The 26,971-nt window shown below is 37.3% G+C and overlaps 1 protein-coding gene across 1 annotated transcript in view; it reads right to left on the reverse strand.

Annotated features, from left to right (window-relative positions):
- ITGBL1 (integrin subunit beta like 1) overlaps positions 1–26,971 on the reverse strand; it is a 216,736-nt gene that overhangs the window by 112,882 nt on the left and 76,883 nt on the right. Inside the window, exon 3 of the mRNA XM_029210599.1 lies at positions 3,840–3,986. Within this exon, the coding sequence (XP_029066432.1) occupies positions 3,840–3,986 (147 nt within the window). The remainder of the gene's footprint in view (positions 1–3,839; positions 3,987–26,971) is intronic.

Raw genomic sequence — 26,971 nt, forward strand, 5'->3', positions numbered from 1 at the left:
ATGGGAAGGAACCGAAGATGATACTATGGATATTTGAAATGAGCTACTGGATACTGGCAATTCTGTATGTGGTGTACCAGAAAGAGCACAGATTTAGGACTGAGGTAGATTTGCAGGCATATCTAGATCTTAATCTCCACTAGCTATACATATCTGAGGTCATTACTTTTATCTCTAACTCTCAAATTCCTTATCTGCAAATAACGTCTTCTTCATAGAGCTGCTGTGTGGATCAAGTGATAAATATATCACCCAGTCATCTATCTAAAAATGCTACTGTGTCTAGCACACTGTAGACTTTCAGAAAATGTTGGGTTCTTTGTCGTCTCCCATTAAGACATCGAGTATATCAGCCATATTCCCAAATATTTTCTCCAGACACATTTTATATTTATGGATCCCACCACTTCCTGGTTCCATACTCTCTGCATGATTCTGTTACACAGGTCACTTGTGATTTGCTATTCTCTTTAAGTGTTCTTTCTCTCACAGTCACATATAAATGGTGATTCTGCAGAATTTGAGCTTGTTATTTTTCTTCCTTGAGAATACTTGTGTGAATTTTACTTCTATCAAACTTCTTTTTATAAACGAAGTTTATAAACTAGTTTATAAACTTCGTTTTATAAACTATTTTAATTTATAAAAGGTCATTTCCAATCTAACGCTACAATTCATGGTATTGCGTCATCTCATTTTGTTCTCTAATTATCACCCGTCTTTTTCATTTTCACATTTATTTATGCTGTCTTTCAACCATCCACGTATCCGTTCATTAAATTTTCTCATTGCTTTATTATATTATTGGCGAAGTCATAAGTGCTATAGAAGATAATAAGATGGATAAAATTAAAACTAAGTAAATCATAGACCAATAAGAAAGAGCAAGGTGATTGATAATTTTTACATATACATATATCTATATGAAACCAGATGACGCAAAGGCATTTGCAACAGATTTGTGACAAATGCTATAAAGATAGTATAAACCTCAGTCTGGCTCTGTGAAGGAGGAAAGGCACAGTAGGGGAGTAAGTTCTTGAGTTGGCACTTGATGTATAGATAGAATTTCAACAAGTGGAGATGGAGAAAAAACTTGTGATGTTGAAGAAAGAGCCTGGGCTAAGGAATAAGGATGGAGGATTTAACAGAGAAGAGTCTGGCTTTAGTTTGGAAAAAAGGGTAGTAAAGGCAGACAGTATAGGATCAAGAATATTGGTCAAGAATTTTAGAATTTATCTGTTGGAAGACCAGGAGCCCTTCATGGGTAGGGAGAGAGGTGTAACATAGTTAGGGCTACGTATGCAGTCATTGTTTTCAGGAAAGATGGGAAGGAACAGCCTCTGCCTCTGAATTCTACAACTTCTCACTGACGTCCCCCACAGGCTGGCTCACTCCAATCCACACATCTGAACTGTTCCTGGGTGATGCAGGAAGTTTACAACAGTTCAGAGACTTCCTGTCTTACTCATCAAGTAGAATTCACAACTGAGGCTCCAAGATACGGCATATGGAAGCCCAGGCAAAAGTGCCAGACTCGCGTGCTCATGCTGTGTCATCCTGCATCTCTTTCTTGGTTGCCAGTTAACTCAGTCTCTAGGATTGGTCTTCTGTTTTATGCTAGATTATTTTAGCTCTGACTTTTCATTCTGCCTAATATAGCTGCCTCTTTCTAGGATGACTCCCTGTCTTGAACACCAGCATATATTCCTGATGCAATGGTGCTGGAGCCTTGCTTTGCTCTGCAGACTGTGCCTTGCCATTCTGCGCCCCTACGGAGTCAACTTCTGGAACTCCTTTAGTCCCCAGCTCCATCTCCATCTCCCCCTGCCCTTCAGTCTTCTGCCCATTCCATACACCTCCTCTTCCCCTTCTGTTCCAAGCTGCTTCCTGCAAATCACACTGCGATATGAGGGGGAAAGATTAGTATAGAGAACTCAGACACTAATGCAGTTTGGGGGCAGTAGTCCTGAACTAGGCTGGTAGAAGTAGGCATTAAAAGAAAGCTATGTGACAGCAAGATCCCCAAAGTAAACCTGAAAGGCTTAGAAACTGAGAAGAGAGTAAGAGACAGAAAAAAAGATTGTGCTGCCTGTGGAAACTGTCTAAAGACACATTAAAGGATGTCGAAGAGATATGACAGCCAGATGTAACACTACCCCTAGACTGGATCCTATACAGAGGTGGTCGCAATGATGTAAAGGGCATTGTTGGGTCAATTGACATAACTGGAATATGGACAGTAAGATTACATAAAAGTATTGTATCCATGTTAAAAAAATAGAGGTAGAGATATCTTAGAAACGTATTTTATATCTTATCCAATGTGTTTCATCATCTATTGAAACAATTCTGTAAATTTTCTCCTTTGAGATGTGTTGATGTGGTGAATCATGCATTTAGATTCCTTAACATTGAAACATCTTTGGATTCCTAAACTAACCCCTATGTGGTTATAATGTGTTATTAAAAAGAAAAAAAATCCTGGATTTGAAAACCAATCAATCAATCAATCAATTAATCCATCCATCAATCTGAAAATAGAGTACAAAGAAACAAAACTGAAATTGATTTCAAGTCTTATTACTGAAAGAAGTTTGGAAAGCATGAAGTTTTCAAAACAAAAGAGGCTATATGGTGAGTGTGTGTGTGTGTGTGTGTGTGTGTGTGTGTGTGTGTGTGTGTGTTTAGAGGGTGCCATGAACCGGAAGTAGAGAAATTCTACTGAGACGAAAAGAAAAAAGGAAGTGCTGGAGAGAAGCCAGGAGAGTATCAGTGAACACAGAAAGTAACCTGACCGTTAGTACTTTCGTCACGGTCCCGGTCCCCAGCTGCTCCACTCACAGCTTGCCTTGGCAGTAGACCTGATTGCTATTAGCAAAACCTACTGCACTGAATCGACACAGAGCAACTCCTGTCAATCAAAGACTGTGGAAAGCTCCCAGCTCTGAATGCAGAAGGACTCTGCCAACAATGGGAGCTTCAGGGGGGAAGATACTCATTTATGTAGTCAAACCCTGGCCTTCAGCATGCAGAGCAAGAGGCTCACACCCCTGGATCTACGTAAGAACTACCCAGAGAACTTTAAAAAAAACCACTAGAGTCCATATCAGATCCCAAAGCAATTAAATCAGAGCCTCCAGTGTAGGACAGGCGCATTCTCAAGTTCAACCAGGGCTGAGAAAAAACTGACTTTGAGGTTCTACGTGCCCAACTGTTAAAAGAGTATTTAATTATAGTAACACTGGCTGAACACCATTGAAACCAAAACCACAGTTGTTGTGTTTTATATGATTTTGGTAATTAATTTTAACAGCTCCTCTGTAAATTTCTAAGAAATATTTTTAAATGACGTCTACCAGATATACAAATATTTTAGTCAAACAAAAATCTTGCTATCACTATATTCTGCAATGGTTTTCACATCCAGGGCATTGGAAACCCCCATTAGATTTGAAGAGTTTGGTTCTTTTTGATGCCAAGGTATAAATTCAAAGCACCCTTGATCTGTAACAGAAGATAATTAAGTAAGTTTATACAAATCCTTTTTAAAAGGATTAATCCAGCATTCAAAATCATGGCTCACAATTTACCTAAAATGTTGTCAGGGTGCTGTTTCCAGTGACTATCCTACTTGAAGAAGGCATTTGGAACAGCTGGAGAGCATCAGACTTGCCAGTCTCAGCAAGAGGACATTTTTCCCAATTGATTTATCTGAATTTCACTTCAAAAAAATATGCTCAAAAGCAGTCTCACTCAGAGGTTCAACATCTCTCAACGCCTACATATTTCCATTAAAATTTTTTCATTTAAGAATTCTCAGGGCATGGAATTCTTACCTGCATTAGAGCAGATGATATCTTGAGAATTCTTGCACATTTGGTTGCTCTGTTTCTTTGTCAGGTCACAGGTCTTTGGGTACTGGCAAGCGTCCCCAGACCATCCTCCATCACATCTGCACTTTCCACAGTCACACGCACCGTGGCCTGAGAATTTAACAACATCCCGTTAGACTCAAATTCTTTTCCAAAGGAAACCATTACTGTATCTAAGGATCTTAAGAGTGATGTTGGTTCTGGACCGAGCTATAATCAATTCAAACACAGGTAAACGACAGTGACTGAGGGGTAATCCTATTTATATACCATATAATGAAGTATGTGGATTTTACTTTCATAATCAACTTCGATATATCATTCTAAAAACATTCACTTAACTCATAGAGACATTAGGATAGATAATAAACCAGAGGTCTGAAAAACCACATGATCAGAAAATTTAGCACTTAAAGGAGTCCACCTAGCACCGGCATATTTAAGACACAAAAGCCCCGTAAAAACAATTTCCATTTAACTGCATTTTATAACACATGAAATTCCACTAAACTAAACATTGGCCTTATATTTATTTGAATATGTAATAAAATTGTATAGATATATTAAATACCACCTTGGGATAAGATTGACATGAAAAATAAGTATATATTTTGTTTCTTGATGGGGTAATCTGGTTCAAGAGTCAAAAGGATAAGAGCCATATTCATCTACTGCCACAAAGATTTCTCAACCTTCCACGCTCTCAAATCAACATTTTGCTGTTTTTATTGTTGTGGTTATTAATTTTATTAAGTCCTGCTTGAAGAATCCTGCTAATGTTTTATTGACTACATATTAGAAACAAGTACAAAACACATACAAGCCTTGGTCTTTGCCCTCAAGGAACTTACAAACTGAAAAGTTGAGGCTAATATGCAAAGAGAATTGTGTTATCTTCAGCCAGAAATGTTTGTTGGACCTTATATTAAGTTGAGGGATGTAGTCTACAACCTATAGAAATAAGAGGGGAAAGATTTTCTACACTTCCTTGACTTTTAACTGGGCCTTGGAAGGTGAGTAGAGTTTGAATGGGTTACAGAGAGAAAATTCTTGTATTATTCAAGGTAACAGTACTACGTCTTAATGGCTGAAATTCATAGCCACAGTGGAATGGAATCATTGATCTCGGGCCAACAATCATTCGAGGTGGCAGCCAAAATCCACATGATGAAATCCAGATGGCCGGTCAGAATGAATGGCTCAGAGGACTGCCATTTGGGCATGCTTGGCAGAGCCTGGATCTGTGATTGGCTATGACTTTAAAACTCCCCTGCATGGGGCCCAGTCCATGTAAGTGTTTCTATTCCTGTTGCATTTTTCGAATTAATTATTCTATTTTACAAACAAAATCTTGCCTGCACCCTAATTGTGATTCATTTTATCAAGTGCACATTATTCTGTCAAATTGATTGTATCATCTTGCATTCCTGTCTGGTCCTACTTGATATTGTCAATCTCAGCCAACTTGGTATCATTTACAAGCATAAGTGATCTCTCCTGCCAACCATCCAGTCTATTTATAAAAGTATTAAGCCAAATTCTTGAAGTGGCTAAGCCTCTTTTGGTGAATTAAGTATCTCAGTAACTGTAATGATTCTCTAATAATATTAGTGTATTAGGTTAAACCACATGAAGTAGCCACTTTTATAAGTTAAATGTCAGTCATGGTTCATCCCAATAAAAAAGCTCCATATCAACTGCAAAGAAAATAAAAATGCTTTAGAAGAAAATGAAGTATCTAGAATAAAAGAATACTCAGTGCTTCTTTTATATTGGATAGAACATCTTAAACTCCAAACTAAGGTATATATGACAGAGGTGGGTAATGGTTTGTGGGTCAAAGGTTACAGATTTTTGAAATGGAGGGAGATTTGGAAAAATAAGGAAAATGTACACAGATGATAGGAAAAGACTCATTCATCCCACACTGACCAAATGAAGCATCAGTAGAAACAATATTTTAGGTGCTTACAACCCATAGTCCATGGAGGTCCAGTTTCAGAAACTTCTTCCATAAAAGGTTCTATGATAAAATAAACATGGAAAGAGACATGCTATATTCTTCTCTTAGCGTGCCATGATATATATCAGCGCACTGAAGCCCATCAGAGGTCCTTTCATGAAAAAGCTATTTAACTTTATGTAGCATATACAATTTTTTTGATTAGGGGGCCCTTTTTCCTTACAACTTATACTAATATCTTGGGCACACACTGTGTCAGGTAATGTGTTTTCAGCTTTTCCTGTAGCATCTGATTGGAGGCAAAGATGACAGACAATGTAGGACAGGGTCCTCTGCCTTTATGTTCTTTCTAATCTTCATGCCCAGTAGGGCCTTCTTGATTCACTTTCCTCCATTTAGGAAAGTAAATGAGAACTGATTTTTTTTTACCGTCAAGAATTACCAAGTAATAGCCTGTACAACCTTACTTGGAGATAAATGTATAATTTTTTTTTAGAAAGAAAATAATCTTCTATTTCTACCCTTTATCCAAGGTTAATAAGAGCTTTGGCCAACCTCAGGGAATGAGGTTGCTGTATTATCCAAGCAAGGTAATCTCCATTACAGTGTCAATAACATGGCTTCGGCAAACATCTCATTTTGCAAAATAATTTATCCACTGTGTATTAGTTTGCTACGGCTACCATCCAACGTACCATAAACTGAATGGCTTAAAACAAGAGAAATTTTCTCTCTCCCAGTTCTGGAGCCCCAAAACCTGAAATCAAGGTGTCTGCAGATCCATTCCTCCTGGAGCATCTGAGCAAGAAATTCTTCCATGCCTCTCTCCTACCTACGGATGGTTGCCTGTGATTTTGGTGCTCCTTAGCTGTGAAAGCTTTCCAGGCTCTGCTTCTGTCTTCACATGGCTTTTTTCTCTGTGTGTCTGTGTCTTCACATCTTTCTCCTTACGAGTGCACCAGTCATTGGTGCCCATCCTACTCCTGTAGAGGCTCATCTTAATTACACCTTCAAAGACTCTCTTCCCAAATGTCACTCACATTGACAAGCACCTGGTGGTGGGATTTCACCCATCTTTTAGGGGCACACAATTTAAACCTCAACAGCTGCAGACAGTAGGCCCTGATTAGCCTCTTTCCTGCTGTATAGTCATATATGAGATGGGATCATTTTTCTCTCTTAGATATGCAAATAAATGGGCTAGAGCTGGCAGCAAGCCCCCTCCTCCCCGTTTCTATCCTACACAGAGAGGGCCTGAGAATTCCCACAGACAGCCCGGCCCAGGTCCACATGTGCTTCCACAGCTCTGCCAGCCTCTCCCCTGCCCTGCTCCTCCTGCGGTGGCTGCTCCCTGACCACCAGCCGAGCCTCAGGACATCTGCACTGCCACTGACTGGGGGGAAAGCCACAGCAGGCTCTGGAAGAGATTTGGGGACATTCAGGGTAGAAGGTCCTGGGTCCCAGGCACCTCAGCCTAGGGGAGCAGAGGTGGCAGGGCCCAGGGCTCCAGGTGGCGATGTCCCCTTGGCCTCTCAGGCATCCCACCCCACTCCGCCTTGGGAAAGGATGGCAGAGGAGGACCAGAGCAGGACCCCTCCTATTGTCCAGGTCGAAGGGTGGCCCTTGCCCAGGGCAATATGAAGTCCTAACCAGCAGAACATCCACCGTTCCCAGCTGTCTAGACCACTCCACTTCTGGCTCTTCTCCAGATAACTCTGTTTCCACAACTACAAAATACCGTCTTAAAATGAACCATCCAACATCCTTGAGAATAAATCTGTTGCCCTTCAAATAAGTTCTCAAGGAGTCAAGAGAAAACAAACACACAAAACAAGAATGTGAGAGAAATGCCAGAACCACCCCCCACAAAGTAATAAGGATGAAAAAGCCAAAGGCTATTCGCATTGCTCCCAGGGCTGTGAGTAGTGTCGCCAGTCGCCGGAAAGGGAAGACAAGTCACGGTGGAGGGTAAAGTCCAGTAGTTTAGTCTCCTTTTTGGGTAAGAATATGGAGGCCTGGTCGGCTGGCTCCAGTGCTTCCGAGGTGAGCTAAAGCCTTGACCACCACTGAGCAAGGAAGGGCATTCCAACAGAGACAGAATAGAATGGGGTTTGTGACTCTTAAATAAACAATGCAACTGCAGCACTGCCACCACTACTCCGTGATCCCTTTTACCTGGGTAATGCAAACACTCATCTATTCCACTCGGAGTGATGATAAGATACACTAGTGTACGGTAGAGGAGAAGTTGATGCTTTTTTTAAAAATGAAAACAAACTGTTTCCAATTGGAAATACTTTACCAGTATTGAAGAACTTTTAAAAATCAATTAGCCATTTGCATATACCAATGAAAAGTAATAGCACCTTTCTTTGCCAAACGAACAAACAAAAAAAAAGCTGAAGGGGATGGCACTTAACTCTCCTCCAAGTCTACTGATACTATGGATGCAAATAAACTGCCAAAATTAACATGCCTATTGGATTAGCGATATGTTTTTGGCTTCAAGTCTTTTTGAAGTCTTAAAAAGGTAGATAGATAGATAGATAATAGATAAATGTAGACATAGGTAGGCACAGGTATAGGATAAATGGATAAAGAAGCTATAGTGTATATATAAATAATATACATGTGTATATATATTATATATATATAGTATATATATAGAATACTATTCAGTCATAAGAAAGAAGGAAATCCTGCAACTTGGGACACATGAATGAATCTTGAGGGCATTATGCTAAGTGAAATAAGTCAGATGGAGAAAGACAAATACTGTATCATTTCACTTATATATGGTATCTAAAAATAGCCAACCAACCAACCAAACAAGCATAAGAACCAAACTCATAGAAAAAGAGATCAGATTTGTAGTTAACAGAGGCGGGAATAGGAGGGGAATTGGATGAAGGTGGTCAAAAGGTACAAACTTGCAGTTATACAATAAATAAGTACTAGGTATGTCATGTACAACACAATGACTATAGTTAATATACATACAAATATACTGTATAGCATATTCCAACGTTAAGAGAGTAAACCCTAAGAGTTCTCATCACAAGGAGAAAAAAACTTTTTCTTCTTTTTTTTTTGTATCTATATGAGATGACAGAGGTTAACTAAAGTTATTGTGGTTATTATTCTGGAATATATGTACATTATTATGCTGTACACCTTAAGCTTACACAGCGCTGTATGTCAACTGTATCTTAATAAAGCTGGAAACAAATCGTGATGATTAATTATTATTCCATGATTACTACTGACAACAATCTTATTATCTAGAGGAGGAGGATGTTAAAAAGTGATTCTCTCTGGATGTCAGATAAGCTAGGTATTCCACTGCTAGAACCACAAGGTAACCCTGAAATAGATATTTTAATTTGAGCACTCAGTTGGCCCTGCAAATCTATTTGGTTTGGTCAAATAAGTAAACTCCCAAGACCTGCATTGTCTTATTGTCCAGTGGATTCAAACAAGCTCATTTAATAACAGGCACACTCAATTTTTCTCCTGTTCTTTCTGAGCCACTATAGATCTCCCAGCCTCTCTAGGTATAAGAAACTAAAGAACAATGCCACATCTAAAATTCTAAGACAAGGATCCCTTAGCCAACTTTACAATTACTTCATGGTTTGCAATAGAAACTTGACCGTTTTCAAGACAGAGATACAAGTCCCTATTTTGCTTCTCAGGCTAATTACAAACTGACTTCTTAGATATTTCTGTTTCCCATTTCTGAGAACATTACTATGTGAATGATGGAAGAATTCTGTGTAGAAGAGAGTTTTGCCCCAGAAATGGAAAGATCTGGGCTCTAGTCCTGCCTGGATGCTAATCTACCACGTAACCCTGATCAGGAAAATGGAAAAGAGAGGAAAGGAAAACTAACAATTACTGGTTTGCAGGTAGAGTGATAGGTACTTTAAACAGGCTAGTCTTTGCCATAAGAAGCCAGCGAGACAGATTTTTGTTTCCCTGTTTTACAAATAGGAGGAGCAAAGGGTAATTAGCTTGCTCAAGGTCACACAGTTAATTAGCTGAAAAGCTGTGTTTTTCCTGTTACAGCCAACATTATCCATTTAGTTGCAATGTAGTAAACGTGAGAACACCCTCTTGCTCTAGGAAAAGTGGTACCAGTAAAATCTATGGATTAGTGGCTTGATGACACTGTTTCCTTTTGTAACTCACATGCTCAGAACTGGATTACTCAATACATGTTGAAAGAATTCTAACAGTAAAATTATCAGATTTCACTATTTAAAATTAAATAATGCTAAAGATGGCAGATAGAAGAATTCAGGAATCTAGTTATCTAATTTCTCTAGACCTCAGGGTGCTGATCTGCAAAATTAAGAAATTGGACTGAATAACCCGAAGATTCCTTTCATCTTGAAAATTCCATACTATAGCCTCAATCATTTTCTTTTTCTTACAACAAACCAAAGTAGTTCCTTCAAATGGGGCATTCAACATATTAAATCAGGGTGGTAGTGGTGGATATTGTTACCAAATCTTGTTTGCTACTGAAAACAATCATGAAACAAAATCCTGTCTGTTATTCAAAGTACCCATTAAAATACCACAGATTATCCTGATATGTTTATTTTTAAAGTGGGTTTGGGTGGAATACTGCTACAACTGGGGGATTTAACATTAGAATTCTGGTAACCTGAGACAATTATAAAACATAAAATATAAATTATAGCAAATCAAGACACAATGTTTTAGCTGAACCTTAGGTGGCAAATTTCATAAAGTCAAACCTATAATATCATATTCAGGCAAGAATTATACAAACACACTCAGATACAAGCACTAGCTTGGAAATTCAGGAAACCTAGGTGTTCATACAGATTCTGCCATAGTTGGTCTCGTGACCTTCAACAGGTGAGTTAATCCTCGAACTTTTCGGACTCAATTTTTTTTTTTGGTCTGGTAAGTTAAACATGTACATAAACTCAGAATTTCTCGAAGGTTGCAGAGTATCTGTCTTTAAGGGGAAATGATTAGAACTGTCTTCTCTGCCGTTTCATCCACATTTCTCGAGAAGCTCGTGTTCCCTACTCTGCCCCATAATTAGAGCATGTGCTGTATTTCTCAGATGTCCTGAGAAGGAAAAGAGAGAGAGGAAAGACTATTGGACCAGATGATGGAATCTTTCAGTCCTCTATTCCTCCAGCTCCCAGTTCTACAAGTTTATTCATCAGAAATCTTTACAGAGATTCCTTCATTTTATTCTGTGAAAGAAAAATAAAAGGAGCCCTCACTTCCTTTGGTTTCTGTCTTGGTCTTTTGTCCTGTCTTGGGGTATTTTATTCAAGGGTGGCTCTTCATCTCAAATACACCAAATGACAGAAGCCACTCAAGCCTTAGACACAATATCCATCAACAGTATTTCTTAGCTGATGGAAATGAACTTAATCGAACTGGAATCTAAGAATCTCAGAATATTGTAACCAGACTAGGAGACCAGAAGTGACTGAAATCTCCTCAGTTTTACTAAGAACAAAATGAAACTCCCTGTCCATCATCACCTCCTCCTCATTATAGATAAATATGTATGTCAAGGAATCTGGTCAATGGAGATATGTGTATATGTATGTCTGTGTATATGTATGTATGTGTTTATTAATACACATATATGTGTGTATGTATATTTATAAATGAGACTTAGCAAGACTCTAAACTTTGTCTTTTAATTTGGTTACCAAGAGCACTGGATGATTGGATGGTATTTATCAGCATCCCTCTCAATGTTGAGATTTTTTTTTCAGAACTCTGTGTATGTGCTGGGCTTCCTTGGTGGCACAGTGGTTGAGAGTCCGCCTGCCAGTGGTTGAGAGTCGAACGCCTGCCAGAGTTCGAGCCCTGGTCTGGGAAGATCCCACATGCCACGGAGCAACTAAGCCCGTGTGCCACAACTACTGAGCCCACGTGCCGCATCCACTGAGGCCCGTGCGCTCTAGAGCCCGTGCTCCGCGACAAGAGAAGCCCGTGCACCGCAAAGAGGAGTAGCCCCCGCTCACCGCAGCTAGAGAAAGCCCGCGCACAGCAACGAAGACCCAATGCAGCCAAAAAATAATAAAATGAAAATAAATAAATTTATAAAAAATACTATATCAATAAAAATAATATGTTTTTTAAAAAAAGAACTTTGTGTATCTCTGACAAATATTAATAATATGCTCCATCTGGTTATGTTAGCCTTCTTCATCTCAAGCTGTGGTGGTTGTCTGCAGAGCAAACTCTGTTTATGCCCTTACAGCTCACAGCCAACATGGGGATGCTCTGTGTCCTCCAGAGGGCTGTGTAATGCCCTCCTGTGACAGACTGCCTAGGTTCAAGTCCCGCATCCAGAACTTGCTAGCTGGGTAAGCTTGGGCAAATACTTAGGCTTTTAGCTTCCTGGGTTTGTGACAAAGTACCACAAACTGGGTGACTCCCAACAATAGAAACTTACTGTCTTCATGATTCTGGAGGCTGGAAGTCCCAAATCAAGGTGTTGTCTTGGGACTGACATGTACACACTGCTATATTTAAAATAAAATGCATTTCAATGGGAAAAAAAAAAAGTGTCAGCTGGGTCATGCACTTTGAGATTCTGTGTACAATACTTCCTCATCTCTTCCTAGTTTCTGGTGGGGCTGGCAATCCTTGGAGTCCTTTGGCTTGCAGCTGCATCCCTGCAACCTCTGCCTCTGCCATCACATGGCCCTCTCCCCGCCTACGCCTGTGTCTCTTCTTCTCTACTTATGAGGACAGCAGTCATGTTGATTGGTGGATAGGGCCACCCTAATCTTTCTTTTTCAGCTTCAGAACAAAGGTCCTGACACAAGCTCGTGGCTTCCAAAATGCGGTGCTCATCTCTAGATAAATTATAAATGAATACACAAATATAGGTAAATTCAATTTTTTGAAGTGTGATCAGGAGTTTGGAGATAAATGATTTAAGCAATGGATTTGCAAATGTATAAGAAAGATTCTATTTCTTAAGCTAGGTGGTGGAGACACAATATTGATCTTTTTAATTATTTTTTATACTTTATGATCATATTTTACTCCAAAATTTTAAAAAGAAAAAAACACATCCGTTAGAAGCAATACTCCTACAAGGGATGATGTTAAAAGGAGTGTTGTTTTAGGACTCCAGCAGCACTCAGGAGATGTCACCACCCTGACTCATATTCATAAAACACTGCATGGAAGAGACAGTAGGGTTAATCTTTACAACCTGAGGGTCTGTGAAGAGCTGGTAGAATGTAGCTGCCAATCTGAATGGGAGGACCCTATTATTCAGAAGGGTACAGGCTAAGCCAGGAAGCAAGGTGCAGGGAAGAGCTATGCACTGTCTGGGTCTCCAGGAAAAGGCACTGTCCCCTGTCCCCTCCAGGGGGGGGGGGGTCGAGTACAGGACACAGAGAGATAGGGTTGTGCCCATTCCGGGAGATGTAACTTGACTCTGGACCATCTTAAAACAGTTTCAATAGAACAGAAATGGCTGTGAAGGTGCAAGTACCTGACACAGGCCACCACTGTCCTGCAGCAACTACAGGTACACCCAGAATCAAACCAAAAACCATTTTTATCGTAGGTGGAATGGGAGCTGTTATGAGTTGAACTGTGTCCCCACCAATTTTAGATGTTGAAGCCCTAACCCGTATACTTCAGAATGTAAGGTCACCGCAGATGTAATGAGTTAAGATGAGGTCATACTGGAGTAGGATGGGCCCTTAATCTATTGTGACTAGTGTCCTTATAAAAAGGGTACATCTGCACACAGAGAACGCCATGTGAGGATGAAGACAGAGATCAGGGTGATGTTTCTACTAGCCAGAAAACACCACTGATTGCGGACAAAACACCAGAAGCTCGGGAGAGTCATGGGAAAGGTTCTCCCTCATAACCGTCAGGAGGGACCAACCCTGCCGACAACTTGATCTTGGAGTTCTAGGCCCCAGAACTGGGAAACAAAATATGTCTGTCATGTAAACCATCCAGTTTGTGGTACTTTGTTACTGCAGCCCTAACAAACTAATACAGAAGCTCAAGGTATGGTTTTAAAGAATTATAGAAAAATGAAGGTGTATCATTTTACATTTCTGAGCTGAAGGTCTGAGGAAGTAATTGCCACCCACTGGCATAGTCAGCACATTTTAACCCACATGCTTAACAGATGACTCCATAAATAAAGGCTGACACTTACCTGCACCTTGGCAGAAACGACTAAATCTGAATGGTACCTTGTATACCCAGGACCGTCCTAAAGGTGACATCAGAAGGCAAAAATCTCTAAACAAAAGTATATATTTCTCTTTGTCACCTTGTGTCAAAAGTCAATAGGAGAAGAATTCAACAGAAACCCCCCATATAATGAAACACACTGCTTATAGAATCACTGGGAAATGGGCAAAATGACTCTCTATGGCTTATCTTTCTAATCATTCTGCTTAGGATTCCTCCATTCCCCAAACCCTGTTTTCTAGAAAATAAAACCACTTTCTTTGTCTGAAAAGAATACCACACCTCTCCTGTTAGCCCTGTTGCATTATTAAATTCCAGTGGGCTGTGGAAAGCCTCCCCTGTACAGAGCTTCCAAAATATGCCCAGAAGTGGACTTTACAAAAAGCCTGGACTTTTAATAATATCTACCTTTTAAAAAACCTATTTTTTAAAAAGAACTCTTTTATTGCTCCTTAAAGAAGTCTGTGCGATGGCGAAATCAAAGATTATGATCACCTTATGGTCTTCAGATGTTACGATCAAGCAATTCTTTGGTTATTTTCTCCTCATCCAACTAAACAGGAGCAGCTGGTAACTACTTTTTAATTTCCTTCTCAGTTCAAAAATTAACAAACATTTACATGTTCAGTCAACTTTAATGTAAATCCTCTAACTGCAAGGACTTTTCTGTTAATTCAGTAACTATATAGGGTACCTCTGCTCTAAGCTATTATAAAGTGGATAGTGAATAAAAGTTGCTGACAGTTTGGTTCACTTGACTGGAAAAAAAAATGAAACCACTCTCTTGTAAGCAGGTAAAAGGACTTTAAATCATGATGTTTTCTACAATACAAAGATCAGTCACCAGAAAAAAATATGTATCAGTAGTTGGCATGGAGACTGAATTCAGTTCATTATTATTCGTTTTTAAAACTTTTTAGGAGCTCATGAAGTCATTTAGAAAATTGAAAAAAGGAACTTGTGGACAAGGTAAAATATTTTTAAACGAGGTGTCACTTTTGGTTCCCTTTTAAAAAATTTTAAATCTAGATCAGTAGACAGAAAAATTAAATTGGAAATAAAGCCAGAGGGCAAGCAATGTTTTTTAGGATATAATATTCTGTCACACTGTTCTGATAGCCCTACCTCATTTCGGGAAGAAAAAAGAAACTAGACACAGTTCCTTCGACAAGTAGCTCTTTTAGAAATCGTATATATTGGAAGAGGAGGGGCAAACTTTACTGAGGAGTGTGTTCAGGGTATCAGAAGGAAAGGAAAGGTTGCTGGAATAGCCAGTGCACTCATTTTTTTTGAAACCATTTAAAGTCGAGGTATTTAGAGAACTGGAAAAGAAAATAACAACAAAGGTAGCCTTTGCTCCAAACAGAAGGAATATCTTCACATGAAAACATAAACAGTTCAAGGGACTTTCCTGGTGGTCCAGCCGTTAAGACTCCATGCTCCCAATGTAGGGGGCCCAGGTTCGATCCCTGGTCAGGGAACTAGATCCCACATGGCGCAACTAAAGATCTGGCGCAGCCAAAATAAATAAATAAATATTTTTTTAAAAAAAGAAAGAAAATATAAACAGTTCAAAACTTACCGACTCCCAGGACCCCCTCCCTATTCTTGACTCATGAGCTATGTCATTCCCCATTCTGAAAGGTTATAGTTTTCATAATTCATAATAGAAAAGTCTAACCTACCATTCAATTTTAAAATATCCCATTTTAATCATTCTAGATAATGTATCTTGTCTTCCTTTTTTACAATGGTATAGAGATATTTACCCTGGAAAATAGCTTTACCAAACTATAATAGAATGCCTAAAATAACAAATATATATTAAACTTCTCAGTTGCAAATCACTTTAATTCATATTATCTTATTTGGTTATCAAAATGGCATGAAAAAATAGAAAACCAGTATTACCATCCTCACTTATAGAAAAGGAAATTCTTGGTTAACGTCTTTAAATGATTCCTCCAAATTTCTAACCAAGCTCTCAAGTCGTCCACTCAGCTTAGGTACCCACAACGTTGAACAAGAATGAAATCCCCTAACTTCCTGTTCTTTCTTCCTCCTGAGTAACCCTCATCCACTCTGCCTCTTCTCCAGCCCCAGAGGCTGTGTCAAGGTCCATTCCTTTCAAGGAGCCTTGATTTCTTTGCCATCTGGTTCTCTGGGGGCCCTGCTTCCTCTCTCTCCTCTAGTTCAACCTCAGCTTCATTGTTAGCACCTTCCTCTTACACCATGAAATTGAACAAGCGTCTCCTGGTCTTTACAAAATGTAATCAACACTCCCTCTATCATACCCACGTCCCTATTTCTAGTCTCTATTCCAAGTCAATTCTCCCTTCCTTATTCAAAGCTCCAAATAGGTAGTTTTTCACTCCCAGTCTCACCTTTTATCTACAATTCGATTTCAAACCCACCATTCTACTAACATTTTTCTAACAAAGAAAAATTAATATGCTTTTTATTCCTTAATTCAATTAACATTTAAGTCCTTATCTTATTAGCTGCTTCTCAATCCTTTGGCATCTTCCCCTCTTTCTCCCACCCTCCCCCTCATCCTTCTCCACCTCCTTGCCCTCTTCCCCTCTTTCTCCCACCCTCCCCCTCATCCATCTCCACCTCCTTGCCCTCTTCCATCATGCCAGAACACACAGCATCAGTAAAATCATATTCCCCAGTGCATCTTACACATTATAAGGAAAATAAGACGAATAAAAATACTGGAATATTTATTCTGAAGAGAGTTAATTACACCTAAGATCATCATTACATTACTGAACCACACTAAGTTTTAAGCAGGCTTGAACTAAGTCATGTTTAATTGTTTTCTTTTGTTTTATTTTTTTCCATTGGCATTCAGTGAGCAGTTGGAAACTAGGAGGAAAGCTCATGAGGAATGTCAGAGAAAATTTTAAAAGGAATTAAAAGCAATATTTCCTTTGCTCATCCAAATATTCAAGCCAAGTTAAATAATGTAAAGGTAAATCTGCCACATACACTCATTTATCAGTTTTCTTAAAACTTGCGACGTACTTTGTTCTTACCCTTCATTTTATTTTTTCTACCTAAAATATATCTTGCAGAGAGTCTGTCAAGAACTGCGAAGGGGGGCTGAGATTTGATTTTCCTCTATTTGAAACTAACAAATTAGCCTGACACTGTGTCATGGATTCTGGAAGAAGACATGAGACTCTTGGGTCAGAGTCAAAGGACTTTATTACTCATATCAGTAGCAGTAATTGAAATCTCAATTTGAGTCAGTTACCTAAACCCCAGTCCCCACAAAACAACACAGGAGGAGCAGGGGATTCCTGCACATGTGGTGGGTTGCACTGTGGGAGAGAAACTTCCCGGATAGGGATCCTTACTCTTATATTGGGGAGTAAGCATGCCTGAACCTGCCACAGAAGGATACACTCTCTTATTACACTAGGCTATAAACAAACTTCCCTTTGCTCCAGAGGGAGACACCAGGTCTATCTTCCAAGGCTCTATGTACAAGCATCCATGAGAAGATATTCTTGAATGAAAGCAATCAGTACCTGTGTTGACAAAAAGTACAGTAACACAAGAGACCATGGAGAATTGTCTCCCAACACCTATTCATATCAACATCCCAGCCCACAGAGATCTAATTAACTCTTTCTAACAGATGCATAATATTCCACTGTATACACCACAACATGTAGCTATCCCTCACTGATTTGCACTTAACTAGTTTTGGTCATTTACCACTACAAACAATGTTGTCATAATGATTCTTCCTTAAACATACATCTTTAAGCAGAAGTGTGAATAGATCTGTGGGATAAATTATTATAAGCAGAGTTTATGGATGAAAGGGTAGGCATATCATTAAAATTTTAATAGATGTAGACAGATTTGTTTCCAAAACTATACTAAATACACTCCCACCAACAATGTGTGAGGATACACTTGCCAACACACACCATAGAATATTATCAAGTAAACTGTGTCAAACTGAGCACCAAAAATTACATTGCATCATCTTTAATTTCTTTCATCAGTGTCATATAGTTTTCTGCATACAGGTCTTTTGTCTCCTTAGGTAGGTTTATTCCTAGGTATTTTATTCTTTTTGTTGCAGTCGTAAATGGGAGTGTTTCCTTAATTTCTCTTTCAGATTTTTCATCATTAGTGTATAGGAATGCAAGAGATTTCTGTGCATTAATTTTGTATCCTGCTACTTTAGCAAATTCATCAATAAGCTCTAGTAGTTTTCTGGTTGCATCTTTAGGATCCTCTATGTATAGTATCATGTCATCTGCAAACAGTGACAGCTTTACTTCTTCTTTTCTGATTTGGATTCCTTAGCCATTATCAAAAAATCTACAAACAATAAATGCTGGAGAGGGTGTGGAGAAAAGGGAAACTTCTTGCACTGTTGGTGGGAATGTAAATTGATACAGCCACTATGGAGAACAGTATGAAGGTTCCTTAAAAACTAAAAATAGAACTACCATACAACCCAGCAATCCCACTACTGGGCATATACCCTGAGAAAACCATAATTCAAAAAGAGTCATGTACCACAATGTTCATCGCAGCTCTATTTACAATAGCCAGGACATGGAAGCAACCTAAACTGTCCATCGACAGATGAATGGATACAGAAGATGTGGCACATATATACAATGGAATATTATTCAGCCATAAAAAGAAACGAAATTGAGTTATTTGTAGTGAGGTGGACAGACCTAGAGTCTGTCATACAGAGTGAAGTAAGTCAGAAAGAGAAAAATAAATACCATATGCTAACACATATATATGGAATCTAAAAAAAAAAAAAAGGTTCTGAAGAACCTAGGGGCAGGACAGGAATAAAGACACAGATGCAGAGAATGGACTTGAGGGCACGGGGAGGGGGAAGGGTAAGCTGGGACGAAGTGAGAGAGTGGCATGGACATATATACACTACCAAATGTAAAATAGATGGCTAGTGGGAAGCAGCTGCATAGCACAGGGAGATCAGCTCGGTGCTTTCTGACCACCTAGAGGGGTGGGATAGGGAGGGTGGGAGGGAGATGCAAGAGGGAAGAGATATGGGGATATATGTATAGCTGATTCACTTTGTTATAAAGCAGAAACTAACACACTATTGTAAAGCAATTATACTCCAATAAAGATGTTAAAAAAAATTACATTGTATATTTTTGTTGACATGTGTCAATTATGGATGAGATTCAACATATTTTCTTTGGTTTATAAATCATTTTTATTTTATAAACAAAATCATTTTTGTGTCATTTTCTTAAAATTTTCTGCTTATATATTTTGTCTATTTTTCTTTTGGTTGTTGGATATTTCCATCATTTTTAGGAGCATTAGGTTTTATGTTAAATAATTTAGTCTTTTTTCTGTCATTATAATGCAAATATTTTATGACATATATTGTTTCTCATACTTCTAAATCATATGATCAAATACCCTCATGCTTTCTTCTTGAAAGTTTGATTTTAATGCATAAATTTGGAAATTTTTGGTGTAAGAAGGTAAGAAAAGTTCAAATTTATTTTTCCATGTTGCTAGAGAGGTTTTCCAACACCATTAATGAATGGTTTATTCCTTTCCCATTGATTTAAAATGCCACCTTTATCAAATACTATATTCCTGATAATAAATTCTGATTACCAGTATTTTGATTATTTTTAAACTCTTGGTAGGCTGCAGTTTGGGTTTATTTTCCTTTTTGTAAGAGTTTCAAGAGAAATTTTTTAAATTTATAATCAATAGGGTCTTTTGTGTGTTTTATTTTTAAAATTATACAGAACTATTGACTCTACTATAGTGAGAATATTTTTCTTTCAAATTCTTATACTATTTTTTTCTCTTACTTCACTTGCTAGCACCTTCAGTAAAATGCTGAAGTTGATGTTTGTTTGCTTGTTTATGTTTATCTTGGTTCTCTGACAGGATTCTTTTCTTATCTTGCAAGTCCAATAATTCTGCCACACCATACTTTACTGCCGGCTGGTCTGCATTTTTTTCTAGGACATGTTTTTCCCTTTCTACAAGTTAATGTGCAAATATTTTAACAAAGTAATCCTGAATTATCTATTTGAAAATCATTCTGTTGCCTGTTTTTTTCCTCTTCTATAGATATACCAATTATGGTTATGTTGGGTCATTTTTTCTTCTTCTTCTTCTTCATAAACCATTTTCTCCCTAATCTTTGATATGACACTTATTTCTAATTTCATTGTTAATATTCTCAAGCCTGTGTTCCTTGTTCCTCAGTGGCCTGGGGAGCATCTATTCTTCTTTTCTATACATTCATTTCTGTGATTTTTTTTCTCTTATACTCCCCCACTCCCCCATATACTGTCAGATCATTTTTCCTTCTTAGAGGTAGCACAGTATAAAGCTAAAAGTCATGGACTCTGTCACTGTACTGCTGGTGTACAAATTCCCACTACATAGCTTTGTTGTGTGAACGTCAGCAACTTATTTAATCTCTCTACATATCCCAGAATTCTTATCTGTAAAATGTGAACAATAGTGATATTTGCATTATAGAGTTATTATAAGGATTAAATCAGATGACAATTGTAAAGTGTTTAAGATAGTGACTGTCACATAATAAACATTATGTAAATATTTATTAAATCCTTAAAATTTTTTCTCTGTTTTCCTATAATTTTCTCCTTGAGTACTTGCATGTTCTCTTTGAGCTCATTGCCTGGAAGCAATATATCCATTATAAAGAATCCTTTCGGGGCTTCCCTGGTGGCACAGCGGTTGACAGACCGCCTGCCGATGCAGGGGACACGGGTTTGTGCCCCGGTCCGGGAGGATCCCACATGCCGTGGAGCGGCTGGGCCCGTGAGCCATGGCCGCGGAGCCTGTGCTCTGCAACAGGAGAGGCTACAACAGTGAGAGGCCCGCATACCACAAAAAAAAAGAATCCTTTCTTTTAAATCTCATAACATGAAAAGTTGTTCATAATTTTTATCAGCTTCACAGTTCGATCTTTCAGATGTTGATTTATTATCTGAGTTTTGTTTATTATTTATGTTCTGTATTTCTTGTATTATTTTTTTACAGGTCTCATACTAATTTCTTAATTATTATTCATCACTGAATGAGAGGGATTTTTCCTGGAACAATTATTTTTGAAAGGATAATGCGGAAAGGAATCAGATAAGTGAACTTCTCTATGAATATTGCTTTGCACATACATGCAAACATTTTATTGTTAATGCCTAAAGGTAAATTTGATTAATTAAATGTTATATGAATATATAAGTTTAATAGATATGCCCATAGTGTTTTCCAAAATGTCTGTAAATGACTTTCATTTCCACCAACAGTTGTGAGCGCCTCTTCTTGACTTGCATTGTTTATGCTTTCTCTTCTGCTTGAAATGCTCTCCGACCCTCAACTGGAAGAGAAATCATTTCCAAGCTCCCATTATACTATGTACGTATCTATTACTTCACTAACCCATAATTATCTCTTTACATGGCTTTCTGCCCCCCACTAAACAGTTACCTTCTTTAGGACAGTGACTGTGTCATCTTAATTTTATATCTTTGGTTCCTATCCGATTTTCTGGCACACAGTAATTGCCAAAAGTCTGACAAATATACAGATAATGAAGGCAGCATTAAATTACTGTCCAGGGGCACACTACTGGTAAATAATAAAAGTAGCATATGAATCCAGTTTTTTCTTCCTGCAAATCATACTTTTTCATATATTCATAATAAGTTTCCTCATTTACATGAATATAAATGAGAGGACTCAAGCCTAGGTCAAAAGAAATTATAATTATCCTTCAAATGATTTGCAAATGACTCATTCATTCTAATACTGGCAAAATTATGGTGTATGGCTTGCATAGACATTAATAATAAGCTTTAATTCATATGAGATTTTAAAGCTTGGTTCAAATGTAGTTTCTATCTATATATCCAAAGTTTGACATAGGATTAATAAACCCTCATAAAAGTATTGCATAATTCTTTTTTTGATTAAGCTGCAACTAACCAACTATAGATAATTATGACTAAAACTCAACTGCTTCTAATACAAACACTCTTATAGAATACCTCTTTTTCAAATAAGATATAGACAACATTTAGAGTCCATTCTATGGTAAAATGCCTAGGAGTCGATTATAAAAATTTAATAGGTTGTGATCCATATGACAACTTTAATTATCTAGGTCGGAGAGGACAGGAACATTTCTGTTTTATATGAAAAATGTGTATGTTTTTAAATTAATAATTTTATTTAATTAGGATTCTTGAATCTAGGAAATTCAGCGAGATTATCATAGTGCTGTTATGTTGAATGAAATAAGTTGCCCAGTTGTCAAAATTTATACTTTCATTTCAACTTAACTTTTGCCAAAGCCACACCATGGGCAACAGCATCCTCAAACTGCCATATATTTCCAGTCCTAATGGCTGAACTCAAAGCCATTCTTTGAAATGCTCTGTATCTCTAAAGACTAAGTTGTACATGAAATTATTTTAATCTAATATATTTTGATCACTTAATATATGTATTCTATTTTAAATATTGCCTAAATTTCTTGGCCAAGAAAAAAGGATAAGGAGGGGGTCTCAAGGAGGGCCTGGACAGCCAGTCTCTGACTACCAAGATGTGCTCTCTGGCAGTCACAGCTGATATAATTCTTTCATAGTCAGGGCTGTAATAGTCAACTTGATTAAAGTATTATGAATTTCATATATTTCAGGAGACTGATCATGGAATGCCACAGGAGGTATCACTTTAACCCTGTCTTCTCTATATGCTCACCATTCCAGTAAAATGTGTGATCATAATCAGGGAAAGGAACATTGGATGCCAGAATAGGTTTAGGAAATAATTTATTGAAAATGTAGATTATGTTCCCCATAGGAAAAAAAAAGTGTCTACTTCAATATGGAGATAAGCAAAGAAATGCTATATATTGAAAGTTTATTAAATGCCATTCGTTCCTTGAATATGCACAAATATCATTTGCCCTCAATGTTTTCCAGGGAACAATTATTAACATGTGATTAAAATAAGATAATTTGACCAGAAATCATCCTCTGTGATTAAGGCAATATTTGCTATTGAGATGACCATGGGAAAATAACACAGGGCTTGCATCAGTTTACTCAGAAACTTTCATAAGGTAAAAACAAGGGTAAGAAAGGAGGAAATTAATTCTCATTGAGTACTTATTATATGTCAGGCTCTATGCTAGGTACTTCATGTTCATTAGCATTAGGTTATTTACCAAAACCTTATGAGTTTAGAATGAGGAAGCCAACATGTAGGCCCATGGAGACCGACTGGCTTGTCTCAAATCATAAAATCTGATTCAAACCCAGTATCCCTGAACTTGCCATTTCTACCACACTTCTCAGCTTCAACACTCACTCTCAATTTTTCCTCTTTCCAACATAACTTTCAGGTACACACATGACTCCATGGTTCGTTATTTTAGAATAATGTCTTAAGAAAATGTGTTATATAATCTTACCTAGATTGATTATGCTAGAGAAATTGGATGTTGGTATATGTATTTTCTCTTCTGGAAACTAAATGCTTCTAGAAGTTAAAAAAAAAAATGCAACATTGTTCTAATAGTAAGCCTGACTTGGGGGAGAGAAAAGCAATTAATATTGCTCTTAGAGAAAATAATTATAGCCTTGTCTTCTGATTACTTGCCAGGCAGAGTCCTTTTAAATATAAGACCACCAGCCTTCTCCAGGTATCCATATTTAAGAACAAGAGAATAAAATAAACTGAGGACCAAAGGCAGAATTTGTGTCAAGAAGCTAAGCTATAGAACTAACCATGAGAAATATGCTTTAGAAACTTCTCAACAAAAATTAAGCCTATTGTCATTGTTTGATGTACACTTCCTCAGGGTCACATGAAAAATATTCAGCTGGAACTTTTAATAGAATGATATGAAGAAAGCCTTCAAATTGGGAAATCTTGCAAGGAAAATGTTTTTGTAACTCTCTCCACCAACGTTTTGAGGAATCAAATTGTCTTCAAAGAGCTTAAGGACAGTCTGGGACATGTTTTGTTGTTGTTGTTGTTTGTGAAGATTATGACAATCAGTGTCAACTTGTTTCCACTTCTGGACAGATCTCAGATGCTCAGGAGAGCTCTCCACTTACCCTTACGGAATGAGTCTCGACCTAAAGCTTAGATAAAGTTTCCACAGAAACACACTCCAAGGCAGCATAGATTCCAGCAAGTCAAAGGAAGTTTAGAGAAATTTCTCCAGTTATGATTTTCATAGGGGTTCAAAGATATTTTGAATGAGGCTAAAAGTTCCAACTAAGCTAGTTTGCCCAGTATGTCTTTTGAAATTTGACCACTAAACCTTTCAATGATAAAATTAATAGAATTAAACTACTAGTCAATATTCAGATTTATTCTTGTCATTCTAGAAGTTTGCTCTATGATGATGGTATTCAGTGTTGGCCTAAACTCAGCTGAATGTTGATATTAACACCTACTCATTGGGAACATGTTACCTCAGTCATGTATTATTAATACTGCTTAAACAGGGTTTTTAAATTTTTCTATTCCAAATAATCCTAGGTTAGTTTAATTATATGCCTTTAAATAACCATGCAATAAAAACTGGACCTAATGTTAGGAGTTAGGACCTAATGCTTCTAGGCTTCTACTGACAACCGTAATCATCTTTATGACAGTGAAAGGCTATTATTTAGATTCATTAGTTTGATCAATCTTTTTACTTTATTACAATAGTGTTATGGAAAACAAAACATTTTTCAAGGTAACAGTTTAAAATTATTTTGCACTTGTACATTCTCACTTTATAATTTCATATTCAGAGAAGAATTTCATATGTTCAATAGTTTTCATTTCCTTTTCCTAATCTTAAGTGCCAGGAAGTGAAGAGGACTTTATCAGGAGATACACTGTTTAGAAAATCTGCAATAAGGGTGCTGTTTATAATCTATGGAGCTTACACTTTAATAGGAAGACGGATTAATATGCAATTAGCATCTAAATATACTGATACTGAATTCCAAAAATACACATGAATATATATTTGGGCTAAAATTATTTAAGCATCTGTTAAGCAGAACAATTGTGAACTTGATGATTTTTAATTTGCAATGAATAAACATACCACTTGTCAGATAATGTACTGAATATTGATCCTCTGTATGCTCTTAAAATAGAAATTAGAAAAGTAGAGAACTACTGCAAATGATTTTTTAGTGCTTATTTACTTTTTCATTTTTTAACATGCACTTAACAGTACCTGAATCATTTTTTTTTAATTAACATGTCTTCAAATAAACAGCTGCCTTCTAGGGAATAATTTGGAAAGATTAGTTCTTTAAGTAGGGTACATGCCTTATTTTAAGATGTACACATTTGTCTTGAATCTTTGAGAGCAAATAAAAAAGTATGGAACCTTCAAGAAAAGTCCAAATCACCAATAAAGCGCCTAAATTACTTAATAGATAAGGTAGATTCTCAATAAAACCATGAAGCAAATAGGCATGGCATCTCTTCCAGTACCTATCACCCTTCCAATTTTGCGAAAACCTTCTCAATGAGCTTGACTTTGCAACTATTGTTAACAGCTAATTTTTTTAATCCCTTCAGAGTACTGCTTTAAAACAGCACAATATCTAACCCAAAGAAAATACGAGGACCTTAATTAATACTTAACAACTGAATAAGTGAATAAATATTAATGATTACAAAAAGCTTAAAGAGAAACTTGAAGCTACAAGAAGGAATTTCAGTCCAGTGGTGGTGGAACTATCAGAGCCCTGTAATCTTACCGTGTAAGCAACTCTTCGTGTTTCCTATTTAGCGACTTTTTTAGTCACATTTTAATTACATGAAGTAATACTTCTGATTTGAACCAACCAGTATAAGATTTTCAAAAATCAACAAAGATCAATTTATAGTTTAAATACTTCAGTTGAATTTCATGAACTCGGCCATCCTTTAAAGTTTATCTCATATACCTCCAAAGGTTTTTTAAGTCAACAAGATTGTCCTGTAATATATCTTAATAGAATGAATTGGAACACCTGTAACAGTTCCAATAGTAAAAAAAACCAAAATTCCAGGATACTTTCAAACATGTGAACATGTAACTTACATGTAAGTTTACTTTCCTTAGTCATTTTTTGACATTAGCACTATCAGTCATTCTACTCTGCACAATACCATGTTCTATTTTTTAATAATAAAGTCTAGACATCAACATATTTCAGCTCAATGAAGGAAAAAACTTTCTAATAGCCAAAACTGTCTAAAATGCATTGGACACCCTTGTGATGCAAGCCTTCCTCTTTGCTAGAAGTGTCCCAAAAAATTTAGACAACCCCCTTAAACAGAAACTGCACAAAACTCTAGTTATAGGTAGTTAGTTCATTCCTTCAGTCTTTAACTCAACAAGCATTCAAGCGAGAGCCAACTCTGGGCCATAGGCCGTGTTAGGTTCTCTGCAGGGAACAGTGAGCCTGCACATCTGTGATTCCGGACTTCATACACCTTAGACTCTGGTATAGGAGTCAGTTCTTAATCAAGTAGTCACACAAACACATGTAAAATTACATCAGTGATGATAGCTATCGAAATAAATAAATCAAAATAAATGATGATAGCCTAATGACCATCCAAATCCTTCCCAAACATGAGATGGATTCATTCTTCTTGACATTCCCGATTTTAAATATCAAGCTCTAGTGTCATGTTTTAACTTCTTGATTTAAGAAGAATGAATGAGGCAAGGTTGAGTTCTACAATCTATCTTTCACCAATAAAAGCACTGAATTATTTCCTCTACAAAGTAAATCACAATTGGGGCAATGTGAGCAGATTATATATACTCTGAGGTGTATAATCCATGTAT

Source organism: Monodon monoceros, unplaced genomic scaffold, assembly GCF_005190385.1.
Source record: "Monodon monoceros isolate NGI ecotype Baffin Bay Population unplaced genomic scaffold, NGI_Narwhal_1 Super_Scaffold_8, whole genome shotgun sequence".
In the NCBI taxonomy this organism is placed as follows: domain Eukaryota; kingdom Metazoa; phylum Chordata; class Mammalia; order Artiodactyla; family Monodontidae; genus Monodon; species Monodon monoceros.